The 27,215-nt window shown below is 38.4% G+C and overlaps 2 protein-coding genes across 16 annotated transcripts in view; one reads left to right on the forward strand and one right to left on the reverse strand.

Annotated features, from left to right (window-relative positions):
• arvcfb (ARVCF delta catenin family member b) overlaps positions 1-17,650 on the forward strand; it is a 152,838-nt gene extending 135,188 nt beyond the window's left edge. For 7 of the 15 annotated variants that reach the window (XM_056235256.1, XM_056235257.1, XM_056235263.1 and 4 more), the window contains 10 exons: positions 6,407-6,534; positions 7,968-8,118; positions 9,607-9,799; positions 10,701-10,812; positions 11,430-11,517; positions 11,661-11,693; positions 12,937-12,990; positions 13,614-13,705; positions 15,611-15,723; positions 17,449-17,650. In XM_056235256.1, coding sequence (XP_056091231.1) covers positions 6,407-6,534; positions 7,968-8,118; positions 9,607-9,799; positions 10,701-10,812; positions 11,430-11,517; positions 11,661-11,693; positions 12,937-12,990; positions 13,614-13,705; positions 15,611-15,712 — 953 coding nt within the window. In that variant the 3' untranslated portion in view covers positions 15,713-15,723; positions 17,449-17,650. The remainder of the gene's footprint in view (positions 1-6,406; positions 6,535-7,967; positions 8,119-9,606; positions 9,800-10,700; positions 10,813-11,429; positions 11,518-11,660; positions 11,694-12,936; positions 12,991-13,613; positions 13,706-15,610; positions 15,724-17,448) is intronic. The other 8 variants (XM_056235259.1, XM_056235266.1, XM_056235261.1 and 5 more) reach the window with 6 other exon arrangements.
• A 2,843-nt stretch (positions 17,651-20,493) lies between these two features.
• naaladl1 (N-acetylated alpha-linked acidic dipeptidase like 1) lies at positions 20,494-26,524 on the reverse strand. The gene is made up of 19 exons (XM_056235254.1): positions 26,252-26,524; positions 25,943-26,115; positions 25,664-25,785; positions 24,342-24,461; positions 24,011-24,200; positions 23,834-23,927; positions 23,651-23,755; positions 23,450-23,535; positions 23,143-23,262; positions 22,814-22,899; positions 22,659-22,722; positions 22,502-22,569; positions 22,326-22,414; positions 22,128-22,221; positions 21,960-22,041; positions 21,645-21,818; positions 21,405-21,492; positions 20,830-20,922; positions 20,494-20,681 (listed from the first exon to the last, which is right to left on the reverse strand). The coding sequence occupies exons 1-19, from the start codon at positions 26,446-26,448 to the stop codon at positions 20,504-20,506; spliced, it is 2,223 nt and encodes a 740-aa protein (XP_056091229.1). The 5' UTR covers positions 26,449-26,524; the 3' UTR covers positions 20,494-20,503.
• Positions 26,525-27,215: the final 691 nt, after the last annotated feature.

Raw genomic sequence — 27,215 nt, forward strand, 5'->3', positions numbered from 1 at the left:
TTGATAGCACTTAACTTAGCCCAGTTCATTCATTAGGATCCAAGCAGAAAGCGACTAAACACCTCCACGTTTTCCCTATTTAAATACAGTTACACGAGTAGTGTAACTCGACCAAGAATGGTGACACAAAATAAAACGTTGCACATTTCTAAGCGTGTAAAGTGGATAACTATAATGTATGGCGGAATACCACAGCAAGTGCTTGGGAGCACTTCGACTCGGCGCAGTAATATCATCACTCCTGAAAAGTCATCTCCCCCTCTCCCTCTCCGGAGTGATGATATTACTGCGCCGAGTCCATAGATATATATGCGCCGAGTCGAAGTGCTCCCAAGCACTTCCTGTGGTATTCCGCCATACATTATAGTTATATTTTGTCACCATTCTTGGTCGAGTTACACTACTCGTGTAACTGTATTTAAATAGAGAAAACGTGGAGGTGTTTGCTCGCTTCTCTGCTTGGATCCTAATGAATGAACTGGGCTAAGTTAAGTGCTATCAAAGTGTCTCGCGCCAGAGCGATTGAGTGCACGCACTGAGACGAGAGAAGTATGTATCAACTCCTCTTAGTTAAGGGAATAACATAGTTTAAAGCAGAACTAAGTAAGAATTCCGTTTTTGTCAAACAGCGACCCCTAGAGTCGCTGTGGAGTACTTGTACTGTCGTGAATAGCACTCACGCAGAGATGGCTCGCACTCACGGCCGGATCCCCTCCCCCTGTACACCGGTACCTGTTCAGTAGGATGGACGCTGTAACGAGTGGAAAAAGGTATGGCCCCTTTAAGAGCTGCACGCGCCCTGCGTCTCGAACACCACATGTATACGGCGCCGGGTTATTTCTGTTTGATGCTCATTTTATCAGAATTTTATCAGATCTGTTTTTTGCCGTAAAGCAATTCGTTACCTCGCGAGACCTGATATCACACGATACTTCCTAACACTGAGGCTCGCCGGCCCAAAGTTGCAAGTGTGATTTTGCGGCTCACAGGCACCAGGGGGGTGCGAGACGGCCACCATTCAACACGAAATCAGTAATATTAACATTACAATGACTCCAAAGCTGTTCGGTTAAGGCATAGGTCGGCAACCCGCGGCTCTAGAGCCGCATGCGGCTCTTAAGCGCCGCCCTAGTAGCTCCCTGGAGCTTTTTCAAAAATTTTAAAATGGAAAAAATATTTTTTGTTTTAATATAATTTCTGTAGGATGAAAAACATGACAAACATTCTTAAAGTTTTTCAACGTTGTAAAAATGTGTATAATAAATATTTAATTTCAACATTTCTGTCAACGAAGAATTTACGTCATAGACTGTGACACACGTGTCTGTCAGATCGGCGTGATGCCAGACCGGTGGCTGACAAATAAACAAACAAACCGGCGGGTGTGTCATGGGCCATGGATCCCAAGGGGAAAAAGAGAAAGATAGCTGAGCACTCCCAACGCACTCTAGTGCGGCGCGGGACTAGATTTGATGGCCGAGTGCGAGCGCGGGCGCGTGCGGTAATGCACTCACTCTACTAAAACAAAATAGAAACGATTTACAGGCCAGAATTTCTATTCATAACATGTTTGCAGCGTTGAGCGATATAGCCAATCACAGACATATGTGTTGATTTCTTGAACGCAATGGCCAATCAGAAGCATTTAAGATAGACTCCCCTCACGCTCAAAACGGACTTTTTCGTTCAGTGCTGAATTCTGTATGCTGGCAAATCCTCTAATTATAACGAACAACGTGTGGATATTATGAAAGATTCATTGTGCAGTCAGCTTCATTGATAATAACAGAGATGTGTGAGATCGCGATGAACTGTCAGCTTTTTAGGAATTATTAAGAGAGCGCAGTTTGCGCGCATTCAGTCATGCCAAACCATGCACGCATAGTAAACTGCTTGCTTTTATGTTAAATTAACAGTGGTTTGTGTTTTAATGCTTTAATAACAAATAATTTATCAGGAGGATGTATGGTGGCGACACGTAGGCTAACTTGAAAGTATTTGGAGGTACAGAAAAAAGTCTATTTGCGGGCGGGAGCGGGACAAAACATAAATGTTGCGGGCGGGAGAAAGAAAGTTGAGAACGTCATAACGACCCACGCATTAAAAAATGGTCGGGTTAAAATCGGGCTCGGGCTCATAATTAGCCTACGTTTAATGTGTCGGCCGGGCTTGATTTTTTGGGCCCGATCTAAGCTCTAATTTGTAGCCTACTTATCATTTTGATACTAGAGGGCTAATATAACACTTACAGCATGTGGTGCCTTCATTATAAGGCTTATATAAAGCTTTTAATTTTTTGCGGCTCCAGACAGATTTTTTTTTTTTTTTTTTTTGTCCAATATGGCTCTTTCAACATTTTGGGTTGCCGACCCCTGGGTTAAGGTTAAAAAGTTACTTAGTTCATCTTTAATATGAAAAAATGGTGGAGTGTTCCTTTAAACAAATTAAGGCCTTAAATCAGAGTAGAAAGTCTTATTCATAATGTAAAGGCATTCAATTTTGCATGCCTTGCAAAATAATCTTCCTCAGTATTCTTGTCCTATTTTCCAATACTAATATCTAAACATCTTTGAGTCAAGATACATTTACTTGAGATGCAAATGTAAAAGTGTGCCTTGAAAATTTTAACAAAATTAAGTGAGTGTAGTTTGTTTAAAGGGGTCATATAATGCCATTTTTGTACAAGTTAATATGATTCTTTAGGGTCTAAATAAAACTTTGTAATATACTTTTATTAAAAATTCTCATTAGTATTGTAAGAACTAATTTTACCTGGTCAAAAACAGCTCTGTTTTCAGCACGCCGTTTCAGTGCATGCCTTTAAATGATAATGAGCTTTGCTCACCCCACCTCTCTGTTCTGCGGGCGTTTTGACACAATGCACGTGGAGTGTTGCCTTGACAACAGTTGAGGGTATTTTTTGGAGAAAGAATGACAGCGGGAGTCTCTGAGGACACATCTGTGCAATCGTATCAGTTTGAACCGGAGTCGGACCCGGAACAAGATGACGGCCCCAAGGAAGTTCGACAATTAAGGCTCGAACAGGACGCACTGGCAGGGTAGAGTAGTGACATATGAACGCTGTGTGTTTACTGATGTATAGGTTAGTTCATTGACAGATTAATGTTAGAGTTAATGGTCATGAAAAACTTTTTTTCAAAGATTAATATAAAGGGTAATAAAACTTTACACTCACTTCTTCTGGAGGTGCAGAGGGAACATAAATAGTTGCTACCGATTCTTTTTCAGGAGCTGCTTCTTAGCAAAGCCAGCTCATACTGACCCTCGTTTATAAAGCAGTCTGGTGTGTGAAATGATTCGCGCAAACATGAGAGCATTGACGTTGATCGTGGGGAATATTCCCTTCAAAAACAAAACTCAGCCACTGCGTCATCAGCGGTTCGGATTTAGGAACATCAAAATGACTGCTGTGTTCGTTATTACACCCAAGAACAGAACACCACAATCGCTTAGACGCCATTCTGCTCCAGAGTATCAACAATGACGGACTATGATGACAGCTCGCTCAGGGCGGGGGTGTGTTGAAACGCTGCTGTCAATCAACAATCGTGGGAGGGGCGTCCGATTTAGTGACGTCACAAAATCGAACGGCTTGACTTGATTAAAACATATAAGGAGATTAAAACAAAAACACTGGATGGATTTTTATCATTATATGGTGGTTGTGTACAGGCACTGGCAACACACATTTCAGTACAATCAACTTGTAAAAGTGCATGTACCATTATATGACCCCTTTAAAACAAGAACAAATATATTTTAATGATTTATGAAAACTTCCCTTTGAATTAAGTTGATATTTCTGAGCCAATTGGCAGATATTTGTTCTTGTTTTAAGCATAACTCACTTCATTTTGATCTATTTCACAGAAAAAAAAGACTTAATATTTTATGTAATTTTGTATCTCCAGAAAATGCATATTTTTTTAAGAATCTTTGGTCATTTGCACTGGGAAACAAGACAACAAAACTGAGGAAGAACTTCCCTTTTTTTGCAGTGTGAATTTGTAAAAAGTTATGGATATCTGTTAGAAGTTGTATTTTCAAACTCTGATGTGTTGTTAATACAACTGTCATGAATGCCAGCTGGAGTGCCAGCGTGAGCCTCTGGAGGGCACTCTCTTCCTGTGCTATGTTTCACCATGGACTCATTATGTTTATTATGTTCAGCTGTGTTTGATTATCTTGTTTAGCGCACCTGTCTTAAACCTGAGTGGCCCTTTGTACCTTTGAGTAGTTTTTTTAAGTGTCATACTGCATGCTGAGCGTTTTCCTAGTTCCTAGTTCCTAGTTTCTTAGGCCCCGGTTACACGAGAACGATTCCGGGTGAAAACGTAAAAATATTTTATCGGATGTGCCTTTCGTTTACACGGCAACGGCGTTTTGGGGGCTTAAAAACGCAAAAAAGTGAAACCACCCTCCAGAGTGGAAATCTTAAAAACGCTCCACCATCGCGTTCCCGTCTAAACGGTAAAAACGCAAATCTGCTCACCGTGGCTCTCGTCGCGTACGCATTTACGTCACAGGCATGCGCCAGTACAGGAAAATAACAACCAACATGTCAGATTATTTCCATACGTCGGACCTTCAAGTTGCCCTAGCAGCTCTGAAAAACACACAAGAGTCTTTTCGGTCTTTTCAGCACTTGTACAAAATATTCTAAGATATTGGTGTTGTTGTGTGGCAGTGCTTCACATTGCCACCTAGCCGCCTGGAGTGCATACTACATCGAATTTCACACACTTTTGCATCACCATATGCACGCGGATTTCCCAACCATAACGCTCGTCTAAACGCAGAATAAAAAGTGATAACGCAACGCCACTTTTGCTTTTTCTCTTCAGATCGTTTCCGTGTAAACATACCCTTAGTGTTTTCTAGTTTCACAGTTCCTGGACTCCCTGCCTGTATCTGGTTTTCCCTTTTGCCTTATCCCTGCATTGTATGATTGCTGATTTGGACTGCTTACCTGGTTTTGACTTCTGCCTGTTCTCTCGTACCTGTTTCTGGATCTTCCTCTCAATAAAGCCTGCATTTGGATCACCACTGTCTGTTTCCACCGAGCAGTTCATGACAACAACTCATTGGCCTGGTTTCACAGACAAGGCTTAGATTAAGCCAGGATTAGGCCTTAGTTCAATTAGGACATTTAAGTAGCTTTTACAAACTTGTCTTTTGGCACTGACATATTTTAAAATTTTTCAGTACAAGTTGCTTTTTGCTTAAACAGCTCAAACATGAATTGTAGAAGTGTCAAATTAGGTAGATGGTGCCATGGACAGATTATGTGACCTCATCCACACACACACAAAAAATGCTAATACAATAAATTATTTGTGGATATATATATTTTTTTTTTTTGGTAACGCTTCCTTTTACAGTACAGTACTTGCGTGTACTTACAGTGTACTTACCTAGAAAGTACTGGCTAATATAAGTACATGGGTTAGGGGTAGGTGTAGGGGTAGGTTCAGGGTTAGTACCTAGTTATTACCCAGTAATTATAGTTACTATAATAAGTACATAGTAAGTGCATGGGTAACAGGACTGTAAAAGGAAGCGTTACCAATTTTTTTTTTTTTTTTTTTTTTTTTTTTACAGTAAACAATTCTGGTACTGTTTTGAGTCACCACTTAGCATGTCCAATCTGAAACCTGGTCCTGAAGCGAAACCACTGGAATATACAAGAGGGAAAACTTTCTCTAATTCTCTATATATATTTGTGTTTGTTAGATGAGTAAATCTTGTATTGCAATACTCACAAGTGTGGCTTATAAAAAGGGACACACACACACACACAGGAACGGTCACATCCCGGGAGTAGCATACAGTGATTCGTAGGTCCGCCGGCATCATTTAGCATTTAGACAGGAGGAACCTAATTATCCTCTTCCTCTCCCTACTATCTCTGCAAATGTCTCCAACCTAACTGGGTATTCTCAAAATGTCCAACAAAATTGTGCTGGAGGAACCCTGAATCAGCAAGAAGGAGCTTCTTCTTTTGGGTTTCTGACCTCAAGTCATGTTTAATGAAAGACTCCCTGATTACATTGCCTTAGACTTGGGGTGCTGTTATCAAGAAGCCAAGCGTCCATCAGGCTATTGGCTTTTTTAGGCAGTTTGTCTATTGAACTGCTCAATGTATCTGTGAAAGTGGAGTGACTTTGATTTTCTGTCTCTATTTATTTGTCGTGATAATCATGCGTTTGTCCTACCCTGCCATTTTGTCCACTTTTCATTTCGCCAGGTGCATCACAACACTGGCAGAAGGAAATGTAATCAATTTTTACCATCCCATGCCTAATCTGTGTGTGTCTTATGTTCAACTGTTTACACCAGTGTTTTATCTGTAATTCTGTCGTGTGTCTGTCGTGTACGTGTGCAGGTTTTGAGTTACTGTATCAGCCGGAGGTGGTCCGACTCTACCTGTCTCTGCTGACAGAAAGCCAGAACTATAACACGCTAGAAGCAGCAGCCGGGGCTTTACAGAACCTCAGCGCTGGACAGTGGACAGTGAGTGTCTTCTCATAATCTTCATGTACATAACACATTTCGAAATACCAGGAATTGGAAACTGATTCTTATTTAGATCCATTAAAAAACAATACCCAATTGAATTATTTTCATGATATTCAGTTCCATTAGAGATTCTGGTTAGTGTATTCCTATGCTTAATACAGATGGAAAATCGTGATGAAATATAGAAATAGAATATACAATAAAAGAATCAGAGCTGTTGTCATGATGACATCACACATCTTATTTTCTGTAATCTTTGCATGTGAGTCTTTTGAGAACCTTTGAAAATATTATTTATTTAATCAGATTTAAATATACCTTTTTGTGGTATACACTGCATTTTGGGGTTGGTAAGATTTTTTTATGTTTTTGAAAGAAGTCTCTTACGCTCACCAAGGCTGGATTTCATTTTGCTGTTTTTGCCTTTTAGTAGGATAGGACATTAGCTGGACAGATAGTGAGGGGGGATGGGAGTGGGAAAGGTACACGAGCCGGGACTCAACTCTGGTCGCCCGAAGCACAACGGCTACATGTCAACACACTTGCCCACGAGGCTATCGGCACCATCTCAATTTTCTCTGTTGACAACAGTCTTCTGCAAATCCATAAACCTTCATTTGGGATGCTTTGTTTCTGTCTGTTTAAAATCAACCTTGAACACATTTCCTAATTAATACCTAATTACAAGTATGACGTGTCTGTACCACAGTGTCATGTGTGGGGCTCTGTTCTCTCTTGTGGCAGAAGTCAAGAGGAAATGCCCCTAAGAAACACTCTTGCATTACACCTAATGCAAGAGTAAATCCCATTAAACTGCACTGCCCTGACCCTGCTTCCTTCTCCATTTTGGACCTGAAGTGCAGCCATGCATAAGCTCACAGCTTTTCTGTGTGGTTACTCCGCTTCAGACCTGCCTCATCTCTATGCCTGGTGGCACACGCATGCTTGTGAACCCAGAGTCCCAAGCGCATCACAAACCCCTGCTGTAAGGGGACAGACATGTCACATCTGTAGTCTATAAGAGGATTTAAGAGCTTTTATTTATTAATTTATTCTTTTCCCTACTTTTCTTGCAAATGTGTTTCTAGGCTCACTACCATCTCCTAGTGGCCATGGTATGGTTTTGCAACAACTTGGGGAACTGGTTGAGAAATAGAGATTTATTGTGCCACATAAAGGTTTTGTGATTCATGGGGCTGTAGTGAAAAATGCACACAAGTCTAGCTGGGGCAAATGGCTATTTACTGGATTGCAGTTTCCCAGAATAGAGGAGCTTTTTCTTGCACACATACTCAAACAGGCATATTCTTGTTATGAAAGATTTGCAGAGCTGCTTGTCTGGCTTGAGCGTAAGTTGACCTGACTTAATGAAATGAGTGCTGTGGAAAAATGTCTGATCAGAATGTATGATCCTCTCATTTCTACAGTGGTCAAACTATATCCGGGCGACAGTGCGCAAGGAGAAGGGGCTGCCAATCCTCGTGGAGCTCTTGCGCTCAGACTCAGACAAGGTGGTGCGAGCTGTGGCCATCGCTCTGAGGAACCTGTCCATCGACCGCCGCAACAAAGACCTGATAGGCAAGAGCAGCATTTCTTGATCATTTCTACCTATTGTGTTAAACATTTATTTACATACTACTTGCCGTCAGAATTTTTTCTAATTAATAGTACTTTAGAAAAAAAAAAAATTCAAATCATGTACACAAATCACAGTAGCCTGATAAAAGCTGTTTTATTTTATATGGTGCCAGTACCTTCATGGGTCTGACATGTTGAGATCACATGACCAGCTTAAAGCAACACTAAGTAAGAATTTTTACCTTAAAATAATGTTTTCAAAATCGTTTCAGTGGTTCATCAAGTCGTGACATGGTGAAATGCACGTATGCCACCGCTTTGCGGTCCTTTATCTGATATATCCACGCTATGTAAGATTGCCAGATCGGGTCGCGTTTCTGTAGTGCGAATGAGACCTAAGAAAACTACAAATTTGACTTGCTTTACGGCAAGCGTTACAATTGCAGATAGGTGGAGCGTACTCGACATTATGACTACAACTACACTTTCATAAAATCATGCATCATACTCTACCTTGTCTGTGGCCATTGTTGATTCCAAAGCCGGTGCTGGATAAACAGAGAGCATGAGCGTGCGCGTGCGACAGTAGGATGCGGTAGGCTAAATTATTTACGACAGCAGTAATGGACAATACCGATCCAACCTGTAGGGCGACCGCAGAGGAAAAGTTGCTTGGTGTTGCTTTAATAGCACTTGATCTCTATAACTCCTCTTATATTGGGCACCTACACTACCTTTCAAATGTTTGTGGTCAGAAAGATTTTTAAATGCTTTGAAGGACCAATGCTCCATTTATTTGATAAAAATGCAGTAAAAACAGGAATATTGTGAAATATGTTTACAATTTAAAATAACGGTCAATTTTTAAATATTTTAAAATGTAATTTATTCCTGTGATGGCAAAGCGGAATTCTCAGCAGCCATTACTGTGTCTTCTCTTCAGTTTCATATGATCCTTCAGAAATCATTGCTGCTCAAGAAACATTTCTTGTTATCAATGGTGAAATCCGCTGTGTTATTTTTGTAGAAACTGTGATATATTTTTCAGGATTCTTTGATAAACTGATATTTCAAAAGAACAGCATTTACTTGAAATATATATATTTTGTAAAATGCTTTCGATCAATTTAATGCATCTTTGTGGAATAAAAGTATTCATTTCTTTTAAAAAAAGTCTTACTGCCCCCAAACTTTTGAATCATTAGTGTAGCTTGAAAAATAAATGAATCATGGCTAAATGTGAGTAGTATTTGTACAACAAAATTGGTAAAACAAAAAATTTTATACAAAAAAATAAACTGTTACTCTGTGCTCTTACATTTTTTCATTCGATTTTTACCCAGAAGGCAACAGTTAATGTTAATAAACCTGAAATGTAGAAGATTATGAATACAAATCAGTGTTCTGTATTCTGCTTCTGGGTTTCTGCAACTTGTTTTTCTCTTTTCCAGAGCCGAATCTATCATTCTTTTGTACTATCATCCTCAGGGAGTTACGCCATGAGGGACTTGGTCAGCAACCTGCCCAGCGGACAGCAGCGGCCAGCCAAGAACCTGGAGGAGGACACAGTGGTGGCCATCCTCAACACCATCCATGAAATCATCACTGACAGCTCTGAGAACGCCCGCTCTCTCATTACTGCGCAAGCAATCGACAAACTTGTGGCCATCAACAGGACCAGGTAGGAAGTGAATGGAGCACAGACCATGACGCAGTATGGTTTCCTTTTTATCACATATAAGCAATATTCACACTGTAAACTCCATTCTGATTTCTGCTTAAGTTATTTTATGAAACTAGAGTATAAAATATTACGAAAAAGCGTTAACATTTTAATCTCTCTTTTCACTATTTAGACCTAATTTGCATGGTACATCATTTAAACATGCTTTCTGTGTTGTAATTTATATATCAAGCCAACTATCTACAGTACATCCTCTTCAAGCAACTATGACTTTTTAAGGCTCACTTAGTGCTGTGTGTACACCAACAACAGGTTTTTGATCTGTGCAAACATCTTCCATTAGTTTGGGTCCTCCTCAACTCGCAGAGCAAAACAGCAACAAGAGTTGCTGCTCTTTGAAGTGTCTTATTTTTATCACCACTCATGTCATCTTTAATATATGCATGTGAAAAACTGAATATTAAGTGGTGTAGTGCTGTAGATATTAAAAGCAGCAAGAACAGAGAGTAAGCCTCCTCCTTCCTTTCCACATGTGACCTCATTTAAAACTTCACATCATTTATACTGTGATTTTACCCAAAACTAAATATTGATTGTGAGCGATTAATTTTTTAAAGAGTACATGCTTGACTGGAGAGTGGCTACATGGCTTCTCTCCTTCTCTTTCTGACTCTGGAGATGCGGCTTTGAAGTCGGAGGCTCCTGGTAATTAAGTGAGGATCACAGGAAAATCTAATGAAGTGAAAAGAGAGAAATCTGTGGCCACAGGGGTTGGAGATTGGTGCCGTAGTGACTTCACGATGCTGGGAGGGGAATAGATGACTTTGAATTTGAGAGTTATTCCAATGGGCTCTGGCTTCCTCATAACTCTCTTTCCCTGCATGTTTATGCATGGCAGCCAGTCAGCAAGGGAGACCAAAGCTGCTTCCCATGTACTACAGACGGTTTGGAGCTATAAGGAGCTGAGAAATGGCCTGACCAAGGATGGCTGGAATAAAACCCACTTCCAGGTAGAGCGGAGCAAAGCCACACACAAACACTGTGATTTCTCACTTATTCTAATACCAAATGGTAAAGTATTGAAGAGTAAATCAAATGAATAAATGTCCGGTTTGCATTTCACTCCCAAATTGAAAGAAAAAACTGTAAGAAATGAATAAAAAAATAAAAAAAAGTTTTTTTTTTTATATCAAATTTTATAAAAATGAAAGAAATGTTGCTAATGTGCCATTATGTATACTTCATATATATTGTATTTTACAAATCTCCTTAAATTCTGTTGTATGAATGCACTAATTTTAATGTCTCGTATATTTTTCACATTAGTACTTTTGTTGTTTTTGCATGAGAATTTGAGATAAAATGTGCTTTAGTTTTGTGCCTAATTGCCAGGAAAATGATTTTATAATGTACATTTTTTTTAGTTGGTTCTAATAATAGATTTATTTTTCTTAATGCACAACACAATTTTCTTAAAGAAGTTGAACATCACATTTCTTGACAGTTTCTGCGAGATTCACTCAGAAAGTTCTATCATGGCTATCCTTTGCATCCCTTATCTTCATATTTCATTACTTGTTACTTTTGTCCTATATTTCTGAAACAATGTCCTCTTGATCCTTTTCAGCCGACAGCAACTGGCACCCCCAAAGGATCCAAGAGCTGCAAACCTGGCTACGACGACACTACACTTCCCTTGATGGAGAAGAATCAAGGTTAGCGTAAGACCCCAAACAGAGACTTTACACACTATGGATAACAGCAAATCTGTCCGCTCAGGGGAGTTCTGGAGGTTCAGGTGCACCTGAGCGAGCATATCTTCTAAACTCTACTATTTTTGTGTTTTAACATGTGGCAGAATGCTTGATCTTTCACCCCCACTTCTCAGCTGGTGAGTGCAGCTGCCGCATCTCTTGTGCTTTAATCGGTCATTTGAGCAGTTCATATGATACAGAATGATTTATGAGGATCAGACAGCAAATGAATGGGCCTCAGTATAGGAGCTCATTATTCATTCACTCAAGTAAAATGATGGTAAATTGCTGAGCACCATCCTTCCACCCGGGCACATCTCATTGAGAGAGGAGTTAGCATGACAGCTTTGGCTTTTTTCTGATTTTATTACTGCTGTTAGCATGGATGCTCATGACAGTGATGCATTTGATCACATCCATCAGTCCCTCACCATTCCCTGCTAGCCTGAATGTGAAGAATAGAGCACAGCAGTGACCGCACAGCTTTTCAGCAGCCTTTGTTCTGGAAGGATTTTTCTCATTAATTTTCTCCATAACTGAAACCAGCCAGCTCTGAGACGAACTACACATCCATGAACCATTACAAATGATGTTATCAAATCAGCAATACAATATGAAACTGTTAACTTAAGATTATTATTTGGGAGTATAATATACAATATTTTAGAAGTCTATTACTAAAATATACACTACCATTCAAAACATTAGGGTCAGTAAGAGTATCTTATGCTCACCAAAGCTGCATTTATTTGATCAAAAATACAGTAAAAACAGTAATATTATGAAATATTATTGCAAATTAAAATAACTTTTCTATTTTAATATATTTTAAATATATCATTTATTCCTCTGGTGGCAAAGCTGAATTTTTAGCAGCCATTAATCCAGTCTTCAGTCACATGATCCTTCAGAAATCATTTAATATACTGATTTGGTGCTCAAGAAACATTTATTGTTGTGCTGCTTAATATTTTTGTGGAATTTTATCCAAAAAGAACTTAGAAGGGTCTTAGTGACCCCAATTGTTTTAACGGTTGTGTATACATACATATAAGTTCAGTGAGAGTGTAAAGTGACTGATTTGATTGTAATTTCTATGATTTATGGAAGTGGGCAGCCACTTCTCACTTCCTGTGTCTCCTCGAATTGGTGGCTCTCACTTCAGAATTGTGTGTAGTGAAGAATTTCACAGAGAATTATGTAATTAAAGTATATTTCCCACATTTGAGCCTTTTTTAAATCAGTTTCTCAATAATGCAAAGGAATGAGATTTTACTCTATAGACCTTGAAAGCTACATGGAGAGATTTTATACCTAAATTAATTTTCTCAAAAAAAGTATTAGTGCTGTGAAAAATCCAGCCTGTAAAATGCTTTGCAGGCAACAGAGGGTGTAGCGGTGGGGATATGATACCTATGGACGAACTCGGTCCAGGTAAGACCATTTCGGCATGCCCTCAAAAACAAACCCTACAGACTAATGTGGTTTTGTGAGAATACAAAACCATAATCCCTCTTAATTTGCGATTAGTTTTAAAAAGTAATGAAATTCTAACTGCATTTCTTTTTCCCTGAAGAGTTTCATTCCAATGCTGTCTGCAAAACCCCTCTTTTAATAAGATGTTTGTAGTGCTGTTGTGTTTGGTGTGTATGGGCCGATGGAAATTTGAGCAGAAGCTCTATTGCTTGTTCACTACAGAGTACCACCTCTTCATTACGGTGCCATCTCTCTGATCTTCTCCACTGAAGCAGCATCCTCTCCAAGCCTGAATGACAATAATTGGACAGAGGCTGAAGATGGGGTGCTGTTTGAGTGGCTGGAAGGAAGTCAAGAAATACACACAGCATTCATGCACACATACACAAACCCGCACAGTAATCACACAGCAATCACGTGCTCAGCTGCGAGCATGAGAACATCTGTGAACGCAGCACGTACGGGACGCTCCAAGCTGAAGGTTGAGGGATCTGTCGCTGCTTGTTTGAAGAGCCATGCTGAGGGTGCTGACACACCGATCATGATAACAGAGTTTCTCTGCTTTCTTTCCCTCTCATTAGATGGCTATTCGACGATTGACCAGCGAGACAAAGACTCCAAGTACAAAAGCAGCGACGGCTCGTCGGATCTGCAGGAGCGGGAGCCGTTAAAGGTCAGAGCAGAAGTGTCAGAAGTGAGACATGTTTCTACATCTGTTTAATCTGAGAAGGCCCTCTGTGTGACAGTGCTGTCTGTGGTAGTGTGGTAATAACGTCTCTGTCTCATTAGTTGCTTCAGGCACAAACACTGCAATTTTCCATAGGAAAGAGAAATTATATATTAACAGTCATTTTGTGTTGGAGCCATGGTGCAGCAGTTAACTAGACAGCATCATAGCATATGGTCTGAGGGAAAATAAGCAATTTGGTTCACCAAAACAAGCCAAAATGGTTTTCATACAATGGAACTGTGCTACAAAGGAACTATTTCTCCTCCTGTAAAACCGCAGCTGTCCGTATTTATAAGTGACCTTATGAAAAAACAAGCCCTTAAATAAAGTCACTTATAATAAGTGGGCATGACAACACTGATTTTAAGGCATCATAGAAACCCCCAGCAAACAACATGCAGAAATATACATTTAAAAAAAAATAATCGACATTAAGACTGGTAAATCAGTTTTCATCGTTAAAAATCAGTTTTTCAATAATGCAAATTAATGAGATTTTACTCAATAGACCCTGAAAGCTAGATGGAGAAATTCTATATTTAGATTAATATTCTAAAAGTGAGCATAGACGCCCCCATAAAATTTCTGCCTGCTGTTTGTAACTACACCATCGTACTGAACAGCAGGCAGAAATTTTTTGCAAAATACCAGACACAGTCAAGAGAAATGTTGATGATACTTTTTTATCCAGAACTGAAGTGTCAATAAAAATGTTTAAATCGAATAATTTTTTTACACGCTGGGGTACAAAAGTCTGAGACCACATTGATATCCTAAGATTCAAAATCTAATTTAAGCTTGTGAAATGAAAAATTGTAAACATGCTTATTAACATTTGAAACACTATATTTAGAGCTAGGTCACTAATTAAATAAGTAAATTTATGACATTGATCATGTGACTCTTTGGTCAGGTGTTGGTCAGGCACACATTTTCAAATCCTAACAGAGAACAGGATCATCCGGTTTGACAAACTTGAATCGCACTGTCCACATCTGTATATTTGAGATACTAAACTTGACTTCCCCTCATACAGTCTGCTGTTAGCCCCATTTCGTGCTTAAATAGATAATTAAACTTCAGCTTTGTGATATTAAAATCATTAATGTAGAGATGGTTAAAAAACTGTCTGGTGCTGCTATTTCCCCCTCTGACTGGCATCTGTAAGAGAGGTTGACTTGCATATCAAGTGCCTCTGCAACAGTAGATTGAGTTCTCTTACTCCCTCTTCACTTATATGGAGTCATCTCTTATTATGAGTGTTATCACAGCCCAGCGTGAGAGTGATTTGCTTTACTGTGTGTCTGCGTTTGAAAGAGGCCACACTGTGCTCATAGACGACACACTGCATTATTGACGACTACATTTCTGCACCATCTGTAGTCCGGCTCAGCATTGTGATTGGGCTTTGTATCTCAACAGCTGCCTGCCGTATTTCATTGTTAGGCTTTACAAACGCTTTAATAGATGTCATGACAAATTCTGATTTCTGTTGCTGTGACTGTCAGAATTCTGTCAGACCGTCAGATTATTTTTCATTGTCAGAATATTAGGCAGACAGTAAAAGAGTTATTTTCCTACTAATACAATGAAGTTGCTCCCTCTAGGGGTCCTTGTTTGCACAACGTGCTTTTGATACATAAATATCACGTCGACCAAATTTGTATTGTTTTCGGAATGGTTCTTTATTCTGTTCTGCATGCTTTCTCTTAAATTACCTTTCTCTTCTATAATTTCTAACTGTTTATTTTCCCCTTGAGCTTCTCTGTTGCGAGGACTAACTCTGCCTTTCTCTGTGTGTTTAAACTGTTGGTTTTGCTGATTTGAACCCCTCTCCCACTGCTGCAGAATGACACAAATAGGAAACACTATATCAGGAGCAACAGGCCGACTGTCAGTCTGGTGGATGCTTGTGATGTTAAACCTCAGCCTGTTGACTCCTGGGTCTAAATGCATGCATGGTAGGTCTTATGTGTTTGATTTGGATGTGTTTTATTAGTAGATTTGCTCTCGCTCGTTCTGTTTATGAAATAACAACCACCCTATGTTATCATTTGTTCTGTCTAATCCAGAGAAGTGCATTGGCTGACAAGTGCATGCTCAGATATTAAAAAATATATATTTTCTTTGTGACACTACCAGTTCATAAGGAGTGTGATTCAGAATAGAGAAAATAGGACCTTTTTTTTTGAGAAGTGGAGCATGAAAAAGTGTCTATTGCATGTACACTACCGTTTAAAGTTTTGGGTCGTTAAGATTTATTTTATTTTTTTCAAAGAAATAACAAAGAAAGAGGAAACAAATTTCAAAGAACGGGACAAGGAACAATGTATATATACCTACATATGTACATACTCATATCGGTTCTTTTGGTCATCATATTTCTCACTGATTTCGTCTCTTCTAAATCAGATAAAGATAAATTAGCACAGTAAAGATTACATTTATATGAATGCATTAGTGAGAGAGCGATTGCGTGTGGATTAATTCTACCTGGCAGCATCTCGCTAATAATAGTGAAGCTGTGGGTTTTGTGGGTAGAAATATATGCTACAACTTTTCAGTTTCTAAGCTATTTTATTGATAATTCACAGAACAGTGTTGACTATACATTTCTGCACTACTGAAAGTTTCTGTGCATATGTATACCCAAACATACACGCACACATACACATAGACACAATGGTCAACAGGTCCAACATATATTACATTCATTAGTATTTAGGTAAAAGGTAATATTGTAAAATATTACAAATAAAAAATATATATATTTTAAAATGTCATTTATTACTAATAGATAAAGCTGAATTTTCAGTATCATTATTCCAGTCTTCAGTGTCACATGATCCTTCAGAAATCATTCTAATATGATGATTTACTGCTCAAGAAACATTTCTTATTATTATCAGTGTTATAAACAGTTGTGCTTCTTAATATTTTTGTGAAAACAGTGATGCATTTTTTCAGGATTATTTGATAGAAACTTCAAAAGAACAGTATATCTTTGAAATAGAAATCTTTTGTAACATTATAAAGGTCTTTACTGTCACTTTTGATTACGGTAATTTAATGCATTCTTGCTAAATAAGTGGGGGGTTTTTTACTGACCCTAAACTTTTAATGCGTAGTGTATTTAATTAGTTTCCTGTGGAAAGTGGACTTCATTGACCAAAATACACTGTCATACATGTTCTTGTGGGCAGTGCTGCCTTCTCTGGGCTAGCATCACCATCGTCTGTTTAATTTCACTCTCATGCTTGGCAAACATCTACTCATCATTCACGCATTCCTAATCCCATACTATCTGTCTAGCAGAAAACCATTATCAGTTCAATCCTGGCCTTTGAAACATCTAGAATTCAATCATGTCTAGAGGATCTTATTAGTTTGTCATTCATGAAAAAAAATGTGATTAAAGACAAAGTTTTGTTTTAACATAATATCATATTTGCTTTTGTAACTTGTAATCTGGTAAGTTATGTAGAGAAAACATTTCCTTAGTTTCAACAAATCATCCATCATTCAATCAACACACTTCCATTTTGCAAACATTATCATGCATGTCTAATGTAATCAGGAATTAGTTTTGTGACCATAATAGAAATATCTCTCAATAGAACAAATATTTTCATTTAGTCTGATGATGTCATCTGATATCTGTGGCTGTCCTGCCCTCTCCGCTGCAGGCTTAGCTCGCGACAGCGCTACATGTTACCACACAAGGATTTCACGAGTCACCACTGCCATTAACCGCAGAGCTCACCCTGATGTGGACTCATCTGAAGACTTTTGCCTAAAAGAGCGAGAGATACAAACTTTCATTCAACAGCCAGTATTTTCAGATTTCTCAACAAGTGAAAAGGAAAAAAAAAACTGTTTAAAAAAATACCACTTCTCATATGTATATTCCCACTGGACGTAGTGTACCCAGAACTGAGGATTTGCTGGAATGATGGATGGATTGAGGGTACAGGAAGTGCTGTCATGGACGTGGACGTGCATTGGAAAGAATTTGATTGAGTGCAAAGAGGAAATAAGAAAAGAAACTATTTTTATGTCAAAACAAAAAAAATATAATTTGCCTATATTATTTTTGTTGTACGTTTCTGCCTGATTACTGTTTGTTTTGTGGATTTGTTTTCCCCAGAAGTGCAGTGAATTGTGACTTTTTTTCTTTTCTTTTTTTTCATTTTGTAGAGTTTTAATGGACGTTTGGGTTATCTAAAATAGTTGAGGACACTTGTGAAGGAGGAAAAGGAAAGTTTGTTCTTTTTGTTGTTGTTGTCCATTACAGCGGTGTGGGGACACATACAATGTCGGGGGAGGGGGGGGGGGGGGTCTATATTGAAATGCACGCTTTGCGATTTCTGTGTGCTGGCTTCATAAAGCAACTTTAAAGACATATTATCACTGTGTTTGTTTCTTCTCACTGAGAACACTGACATCTGCTCATAGTGAAGTTGAAGGGAGGAGAGCTGCTGCGCTTTCAGTGCTGATCCTGTATTCCCCTTGACATGTCCAGCTGCAGAGGCATGCTGGGTAACTGGGTAACTGGGTAACTTACCAGCTTTTGCTTTGGTTTATTTAATAAGGGGTAATGATGGGGAAAAATATATTTGTTAATATGTAGATTGTGTTATGAGGGATAGTAGGGGGATTCAGTTGCTCCTCTTGTCATCAAAGTAGATTTTAAAAACATTTTATATTTTGTTGTTTTATAAATGTATATTAGGTTGCAAAGATAAAAAAGAGGGGGGTGGGATCACAATGTTCTTTATAACATTGATAGTTTTGAATCCACAACAGTTTGTTCAGAGCACATTCAGTATTCCGTACATAAAGCATGGCCATGTTTGTATAAAAATTCATAATAATATAATAAAAAGATCATTGCTTTAGATCAATGTTTATCAAAGGCTGTAGAGTCATTCTCATTGTCTATTTATATTTTATATTTTTTACATCTTGCTTTGTTAAATGGAAGCATTTATTTTCAGTGTTCTTCTTTTTTTTTCAATTGGAAAACATGTTCAAAATGATCTGATTGGTTGACAGAATTTAAGTGTTCATCAGGAAAGACAAGGAATATTACAGAAGAGGAATCAGACATAGACACTACCTTTCATTTCAGCTGTTATGCAAGCCAAAATACTTTTACATAAAAGTGTATCTCTTGAGTATAACAAACAAGCATGACAACGTTTTAATGTTGTTTTCATTCATTTAGTTTCATTTATTTGTAAATTGGATAATACAATCTGGACACTCGGATGAGAAAAAAGCAAATGCTGTAAATGGTCCACCTGTCAATGTAAAGAAATCCTGTATTATACATATAATTTTACACATAAACACATAAAAAAGGGACAAACACTGACATACCAAGTAGTATGACAAATTTTGTTTTGGCAGTTTCCATGTAATGTGAGGCAAGCAACACGCGTCTGCTTTATCGTCTGATTTCTGTCATGTGACTCTATATAACTCTCTATAGCAGGATTTTTTCATAGACTTCTAATAACAAAATAACTGTGTAATAATTTTCACTTTTGAAGATGAAATGTTGTGTACATTCACATCGAGATCTTTAGCCTTGTGTAGGTTCATTATTAATATTTGACTGTCTGTTCCTGACTGCCTTTTTGCAGAATACAACCAAAGGTATTTTGGTACCATGTAGTACGAGAGGTTCCCGGAGTGTGAATTTGCATCAGATTGTATATTTCTAGAACAACGGATGTTGAAATGGATTTAAGAGAAACTATTGTAGATATCATTACTTCAGAGCATCAAAATTCAGTATGTGTACAACTTGGTAGCAAATGTGTTTGTAACTATCATGTGCCTTAACCTTTTTCCATGTTAGATGAAAAAGATAAGTGTGTTTTATATGTTTTATTGGTCCCTGACTGCTCTTTCTCTCTCTCTTTCTATCTCCGTCTCTCTTACACACACACACACACCTCCTCTCTCTGGCTCCTCCCACTTTCACTCACTCTGTGTTCTCAATGTAGTCTAGACTGGTGGTGGGTTTTGCCTTGTATTACATTGTATTATAAACTTTTAAAAGATAGAGACATAAAAGGGTTTGATTATATAGTTGTTAATGCTTTCCTAGCACTCAAGAACAATGCCACAGTGACCGAATGTATTGTTAATTTTACTAATACCCAGAAGAGAGAATTGCTCTTGTTAAAGAAAAATCCAGGTTTGTAGAGTATCATTTTGGTGTGTTTTCAATAAATCATGCCTGAAAAGAGTGCATTCTGTCTGCTTTTGTTTCTTTTCAATTCATTTAAAGGGATATTTTGTTGTTTTTGGACATAAAAACAGTTGTTTGAAAATGTTCTTTCATATTCCACATAAGAAAGTAAGTCATACAGATCTGGATAGCATGTGGGTGAGTAAATGATGACAGAATTTAAAAAAATGTTGGTGAACTATCCCTTTAATACACAAAGAACTTTCAGCTTTCATTTCAGGCGAATTATGTATTTACTACAAATAACTTGTCAAACGATTTTTCATCAGAAAACACTAGGAATCTGCTGGGAGTGGTAGTTCAGGACTCGCCCATTTTTGTACATGATTTAAAGGTTCATACTCCCTTCACACACCCTCTGACAGCGCACATATTCATTTCAAAGTCAAATGTTTCATTTGGCAAAAAAACAGTTCAATATTTCTCCCTCTCAAGAATTTTTTTTTGTGGAAATGTTAAAGTCTGAAGTTCAGCGTGCATTAAATCACATCATCCAGTGTGTGTGCGGCTCCTGCGATGGCCTGTGTGACGATGGATAAGTGTTTATGAGCCTGATCCCAGTCTTCCTTCAGGTCAGTGCTCTCAGCCTTCTCTACTGCATCTGCCAGACCGGGGAAGGTGGGAACACTCGATGACCTCGACGCCCATATCACGTGCCTGTGTGATGCCAGAGAGCGTTAGAAGTGATTGCGAACAGGTGTGACATCAGCATGAACAAATGAAGAATGGTCAGTGGAATGCTAATTATTATTCATAAGGGACTGGGTCATTAGTAGCAGATTGTTTTAATAATGCTGCTTCACACCTGAAACCATATTGTTCTGGGAACGCTAACGGGTCAAGGAAAGCCCTGTCCAGCAGCATGAGCTGGTCATTAATTCTGCGAGCCTTCAGGGGCCTGTTGTGAAGACAGAAGTAATATTTATGCAGTTGTGTACCCTTGACACCAGAGCAGGTGATTTTTTCTTTTCATCATTTTAACCCTTTAAAGCCTACTGAATCGTATTTGATATGCAAATTCATAAGGTTTCTAAATGATCAACATGAACAAAAGATTTCTGAAAAACCTGTTGTATAGAATCTATTACATGCCTTCTATAGTCAGGTTGATAGATTATATTTTATTAGCAAGAAAAATTCCTTTTTAATATAATTTTAAAAACGTCCCCCTTCAGGTTGTCAGTTTGGGCCTGTTTTTTCCTCAGGTATGAGCTCCATATTCTCCTCCTATATGAGCCATAAAAACCTGATTCATAAAATTTGATACTCAACATAAAACACATGCAAACTTGTTTTGTACATACATTTTGCCTAAAGGTACAATAAACGGTTCCATATTAACTATCATTTCCTATGTCATGCTTTACAGGGTTAACTTACGTTTCTTTTGCGAGATCTGAATCCCTGATCAAACGATCCAATTTGGTGGCTGTCTCTCGGAATAATTGCACGGCTTTCTTCAAGGATTCTGGGATGGGATAAAAGTGCTCATTGCCACTTTGACACTTACATAACTTCCATAGCTCTCACCTTGTATTAACTTTTAGGTTGACAAAATTCACGATTAGGAAAAAGGAAGCATTTCCCTCATCCAAAGTAGTTTGAATCTTGTTAGCTCACCCATAGAGATTCCTTTAGCCGCAAGTTTTTCCTCAAAGGCTGTGACCGCCTGACTGAAGTACAGCTCCAGACTTTCTGCATAATCACTGCAGTTAAAAGGCAACAGAAGACTGTCAGCCAATCGCACCAGCACATTCCCTGCTGTCCTGGCTACTGCCTGGTGACTTGTGAAACCTGCATAAGGGAAAGTCATTTGAACTTAAAATAGAACAGACGAGGACATGCAGATAAATACGTTTTAGTATTAAAAGAGGGTTCATAGTAAGTAGTAAATATATATATCGTCTCGTTTGAGAGCCTTAGTATTCATTTCACCTGGATCAATGAACGTAGATGCATAGTCAAAGGTGTCATAGGCCGTGTGGTAGGCTGGGTAGATGCGCGCTCTTGTTTTACTCTGCAAAGTGATCAAGAATGTGGTGTTATTATTACTCAACTTTTTTTAATGCCAAGTGGTTGATTGTCTTAGCGCTGCCCACTTACCCGGTCATAATAATAGGAAACGTCCATAGAAGTTACTCCAAGGTAGTGCATAAAAGCAGCGTAATCACTTCCTGCTCCTGTCAAGAAGCCCACACTGCAAATACAATTGACAATATTGAGAATTATTACTTTACCAGTCATGGTGCTATAATCCCCTTGTGAACCATGAGGTAGTATTGTGGAATAATAAGAGCATACTTTGGTATAACCCCATAATTTGGACTGGTTCTGTTGAAATATTTTATCCAGTTCTCATAGACTGATGTGGTTGTTCCAGGTGCATTAACCTGAAAGCACATGACTCGTAAAAGTTTTATGAAAGGCATGAAAGTCACTCTTCAGGGAAGGGAGTAGATACAAGGCTTGTTCCTCACCTGTTTGGAGGCTGTAAAAAGCACACTCTGTGCTGCTGGAGAGGCAGAAGCTCTGAGAGTGGCATTAGCTGGGGTGGACATCAAGCATTTCAGCAAGTGGAACACGGGAGGAAATTAATATTGAAAATATTGAAAGAGGAAAAACATCAACTCGTACCAAACACTGAGATGTCCACGTTGATGTACGCCACAGTACGTTCACTCAGCTTACTGAAGTACTCCTAAGGATGGCCACCAAACACCAAAACGGTCAAATCTTTCATGCTCTCCTTCCAGTTTTTAGTAATGCTACTAATGTCTTTATTAACAAACCTCTGTGTATTCTGCAGATCCAATAAGACCAAATTCTTCAGCTCCCCAACTGCCAAAGATAATGGACCGCCGAGGTCGCCATCTCCCTTTCGGGTATAGGGAATTACTGTTTGATTTTCTTTGCTTTTAACTAACACTAGAATTTGATCAATCATACTATTTGCTCTATATGTTATATTTTTCCTCTGTATTGAAACGTACTGTTGCTTTCATTATACCAAGAAGACCACCTTGTCTCATAGCAAAGTACTTCATTTGGGTCACTACAACCAGCCCTAGTCACATTTGATGTCAAATTCAGTTGTTGTCTAGATGTCATTAGGCCTCACCTTCCTTCACCATCTTCCCCAGGACTCTGGTGATCTCTAGCATCACTGCTGTGCCGCTGCTGGGGTCGATGGCTCCGTGCACCCAGCTGTCCCTGTGGTTCCCATAGATCACATACCTGTCTGAACAACACGCATTCAAAAATACAGTTTGCAAATGCAATTTATTCCTGTGATGGATTACTCCAGTCTTCAGTGTCAAGAAAGATTTCAGACATTTTAAGTGTTCGTCCAAATCATTTCTGGGGACTGTGTATATTAGAACAACAGGTATTTTGTGCTTTTTAACACTATGACAAACATAACTTACCTGGCTCCACACTGCCTCTGATTATTCCCATGACATTCGCTGAATATTCCAGCCTCTCGGTGTTATAAATGTCCATGTGTACATTGCTGACAGACAAAACAAAACATTATTTTCATTCTATCCTACATTATATCCTTCCAACATACTTGTTCAAGCATTGGAAGATACTTTATATATTGGACACAAATATGCGGCACTTACCTGTTGTTTAAGAGAGATGTGGGTTTGAACCCTGGCCCACCAAGTTTGTATGTGCATTTAAGTGAGCCTTGCCATTCAATAGGGGCATCGTCCCCATCAAGCTCACTGTCACAGATAATTCAGTCAGAATTAGAAGGAAACATTCTAAAAAGTGAGTAACTAAAGAAATAAAAGCTGGCTTACCAGATTAAGCTTTCAGCATCCTCAAACCCTATTGGCTGTGCTGGAATTGGTGGAATACCTGTTATGTCTTCTTTTGGTCTTCTGTATGTATCATCTACAAATGAAATCATTTGCATATGTTGTTGTTTATGTATCGTATGTAATACGTGTTTTCATGTAAAAAAAATCACTGGTTACCTTTTGCAGCTAGGTATGGTGTTAACAAGTCTCCAAAGTCAATGTTGTATGAGCCTCGCTCGACGCCAGAGGGTGGCATATACCAGGAGTGAGGGTAAGTTTCACTTTCCGACACCAGGCCATCATTAATGTCATATGGCTCAGTATAGACCAGTACCCCAACAATGCCGAACTTGGCTGCATTTATAGCCTGTAATATTCATGTCGCCGGAGAGTAAACATGTTGTATTCATTTAGGGTGATGAAACTACTAACAGTCTTCTAAACTGATACCTAATACTGCATTTTCCTTTTCTGATGTTTTTGAGAGATTTAACTAGTGTTTGCTCACTTTTTTCGATCTCCCTTCTCCTCCGTATCTGGTGATGGCGATGGTTCCCCTCAGATCCAGTGTTCTGTTTAACAGCTCGAAGTCACTCATTTTACCTTGGTTTGCATAGACAAGTTTCCCCTGCATATAAAAGACAGATGAGTCAATATATTGGACCATATCACAATTAGATTCAGACATAAATTTCACCTCCAAAATATCTACAATTACACAATCATAAGCTTTTGATATAGTTAGTGATAGCAAGATATGCTTACAATAACCTCTTGTTTAAATAGTCAATATAGTGGAACAGTGAAAGAAAAAAACAAATAGCTATCAGTATAGATGACTTTACCACGTGACATAGCCTACTGTGCGATAGCACCAAAGGTCATTACGGTTTTCTTTCTAAAACAATCAAGTGCAATAAAGACAATCATTGTCTTCTCTTGCTCAGATATGTCTTAAGTTATGGCTGTGTCGTTATGTCATAAGATAATTGCCTTTATTTCATGATAACATGCTTGTTCGACTTGAACCGGCGCTAGACAGACCGATCGGTGAATGACATCAAAATACTCTCGCGGTACTTTGATGTCATAAACTGATCAGTCTGTGCAGCGCTGGTTCAAGTCGAACACGCCTAATATCTCCATCAGAGAAGGCGTTTTTTTTTTAAATAAAACAAAATGGAAAAACTGATCAGAGACAAGGAAAAATAATTATTAATTGAAAATAAAAAAAGTAATATAATTATAAATGTACACTGCCTTTCAAAATTGTGGTGTCTGCAAGATTTGTAATGTTTTTGAAAGGTCTCTTTTTCTTACCAAGCTGCATTTATTTGATAAAAAATATATATATTCTGAAATATTATAACAGTTTAAAATGTAATATATTTTAAAATGTAATTTATTCCTGTGATGCCATTACTCCAGTCTTCAGTCTCACATGATCCTTCAGAAATCATTCTAATATGCTGATTTGCTGCTCAACAAGCAGTTCTTATTATTATCAATGTTGAAACTCTTTAATTTTTTTGTGAAAACCGTAATAAAGTTTTTCTTTAAATAGAGAGATCAAAAGAACAGCATTTAAAGACGTTATAAATGTCTTTACTGTCACTTGTTGTGATCAATTCCATGTGTCCTTGCTAAACAAAAGTATTAATTTTTTTTTTTTAAAGATCTTACTGACCCCAAACTTTTGAACCGTAGTGTATTCTACTGCTCTACGAATCAAATGGATGGATAATGTCAGTAAACTACATATTTATTTAAAGAATAATATGTAAGCGTTCATGAACTGTGAAGTATATTAAGGTGGTGAAGGCTGCACACCTTGACATTTCCTGCAGGGGAATATGCTGCGAACGGCTGGACCACCTCTGGGTCGTCCTGTTCTGGCGAGTATGCTTTCTCTCTCTCTCTTGCCGTAAACAGGACTGTGTTTTCTGGATCAACTGTTAAACAGAGTTTGTTCTTAAGTTTCCTATACATCGTTTAAAATGTTCACTCATTGTGTTGAAAGCAAATCAGAAAAATGTCTTGAAGGTGTTCTGAGATGAATTCAGAACTAAAAAATGTTATGCTTTGAATAGATATTCTATGCTGTCTTACCAACAGAGACTTTGTTGGGGTTTGTTTTGTCAGGGAATGACAGATACACCTTGTAGTCCTCTCTCCATGCATTGTCCAAGCCTGATTTGGGGTCCTTCCATCTCTTCAGCATAAACTCTACGGTTGCTTCATCTCCAGGGGTGGTGGCCATGTGGGGAACCTTAGTCAGCTCCCTTTGGAGAAACAACACAAAAGTAAATTCTTAAATCAGCTGAAACAAACAACTCCATACAGATTGATGTTCTATAAAGCTGGCCGTTTAATCGTTTTAGAATCTCATACTTGTGTGCTTCAGAATAAATGCTTCACCTGAGGTTTTCTTTAATTTCATTGGTGTCCAGTTCTGCAAGGAATTTTTCAATGATACTTTCATCCACATCACGAGATGCATCCCGGACCCACTCTGGCACCGAACTGCCCTTGTCAATGGCGAAGTGTCCCAGCAGAATCCCTATAGTAAAAACCACTGCTCCTGCAAGGAGACCCAACAACACCTCCTTAAGCATAATGTCTGTATGTCAGAGCCCTAAATGCACCTTCTGAATGGTCAACCAGCTCTTTCCTCCTCTAATAAAGCCTGTGGTGAGATTGGGTGTGAAATAGCCTAACTGTCAAGATCATATGGATGAAATTGTTTTGTCCTTCTAACTGCCATTCCAAAGTCCCTATTCCTGATAAGAGGGATTTAACTGAACCATAAAGTTTACTCATTAATGGGTTTTTTTTTTTTTTTTTTTTTTTTTTTTTTTTGTGAAATGTCATGTTGGACTTTATCTCCTGGCACAACTGTAAAAACTATGTTTTAGTCATAATGCACACTGAGTTTATAAGCATTGACAGTCACACTTTATGACCACCACAAAAAAAAATCCAACATTACTAAAACAAATGTAAAAAAAACTAATAACTTTGTGTGCTCAAAGTCCCATTCTGCTGTTTTTCTTGTTTACAACTACAACAATGTGTCCTAAAAGGGTTACATTAAGACAGAATGACAACTACATACATGATTTTTTTTTTTTTTTTCATCTAATACTTGGTTTGTTTGTTTCAAAATCTGAGTATTTATCATCATCATCTGTTGGAGGTTCAGTTCCACAGAGGATCTGGCAACATGCGCCCGCATGGTTACCACTTTGTATGCAAAAGTTAGGCTAACGTTACTCGTTGTATGTCTGTGTGTGTTTTTTTTGGTGTGTGTGTGTGTGTTATTAATTTGACCTCTTTAATCCTACTGTTACTCAGTTAGTGCAGCGCCTTTATTTAAAATAAA

The sequence above is a fragment of the Rhinichthys klamathensis genome, unplaced genomic scaffold (assembly GCF_029890125.1).
Source record: "Rhinichthys klamathensis goyatoka isolate OS25496 unplaced genomic scaffold, OSU_Roscu_1.1 h1tg000417l_1, whole genome shotgun sequence".
NCBI classification, from domain to species: domain Eukaryota; kingdom Metazoa; phylum Chordata; class Actinopteri; order Cypriniformes; family Leuciscidae; genus Rhinichthys; species Rhinichthys klamathensis.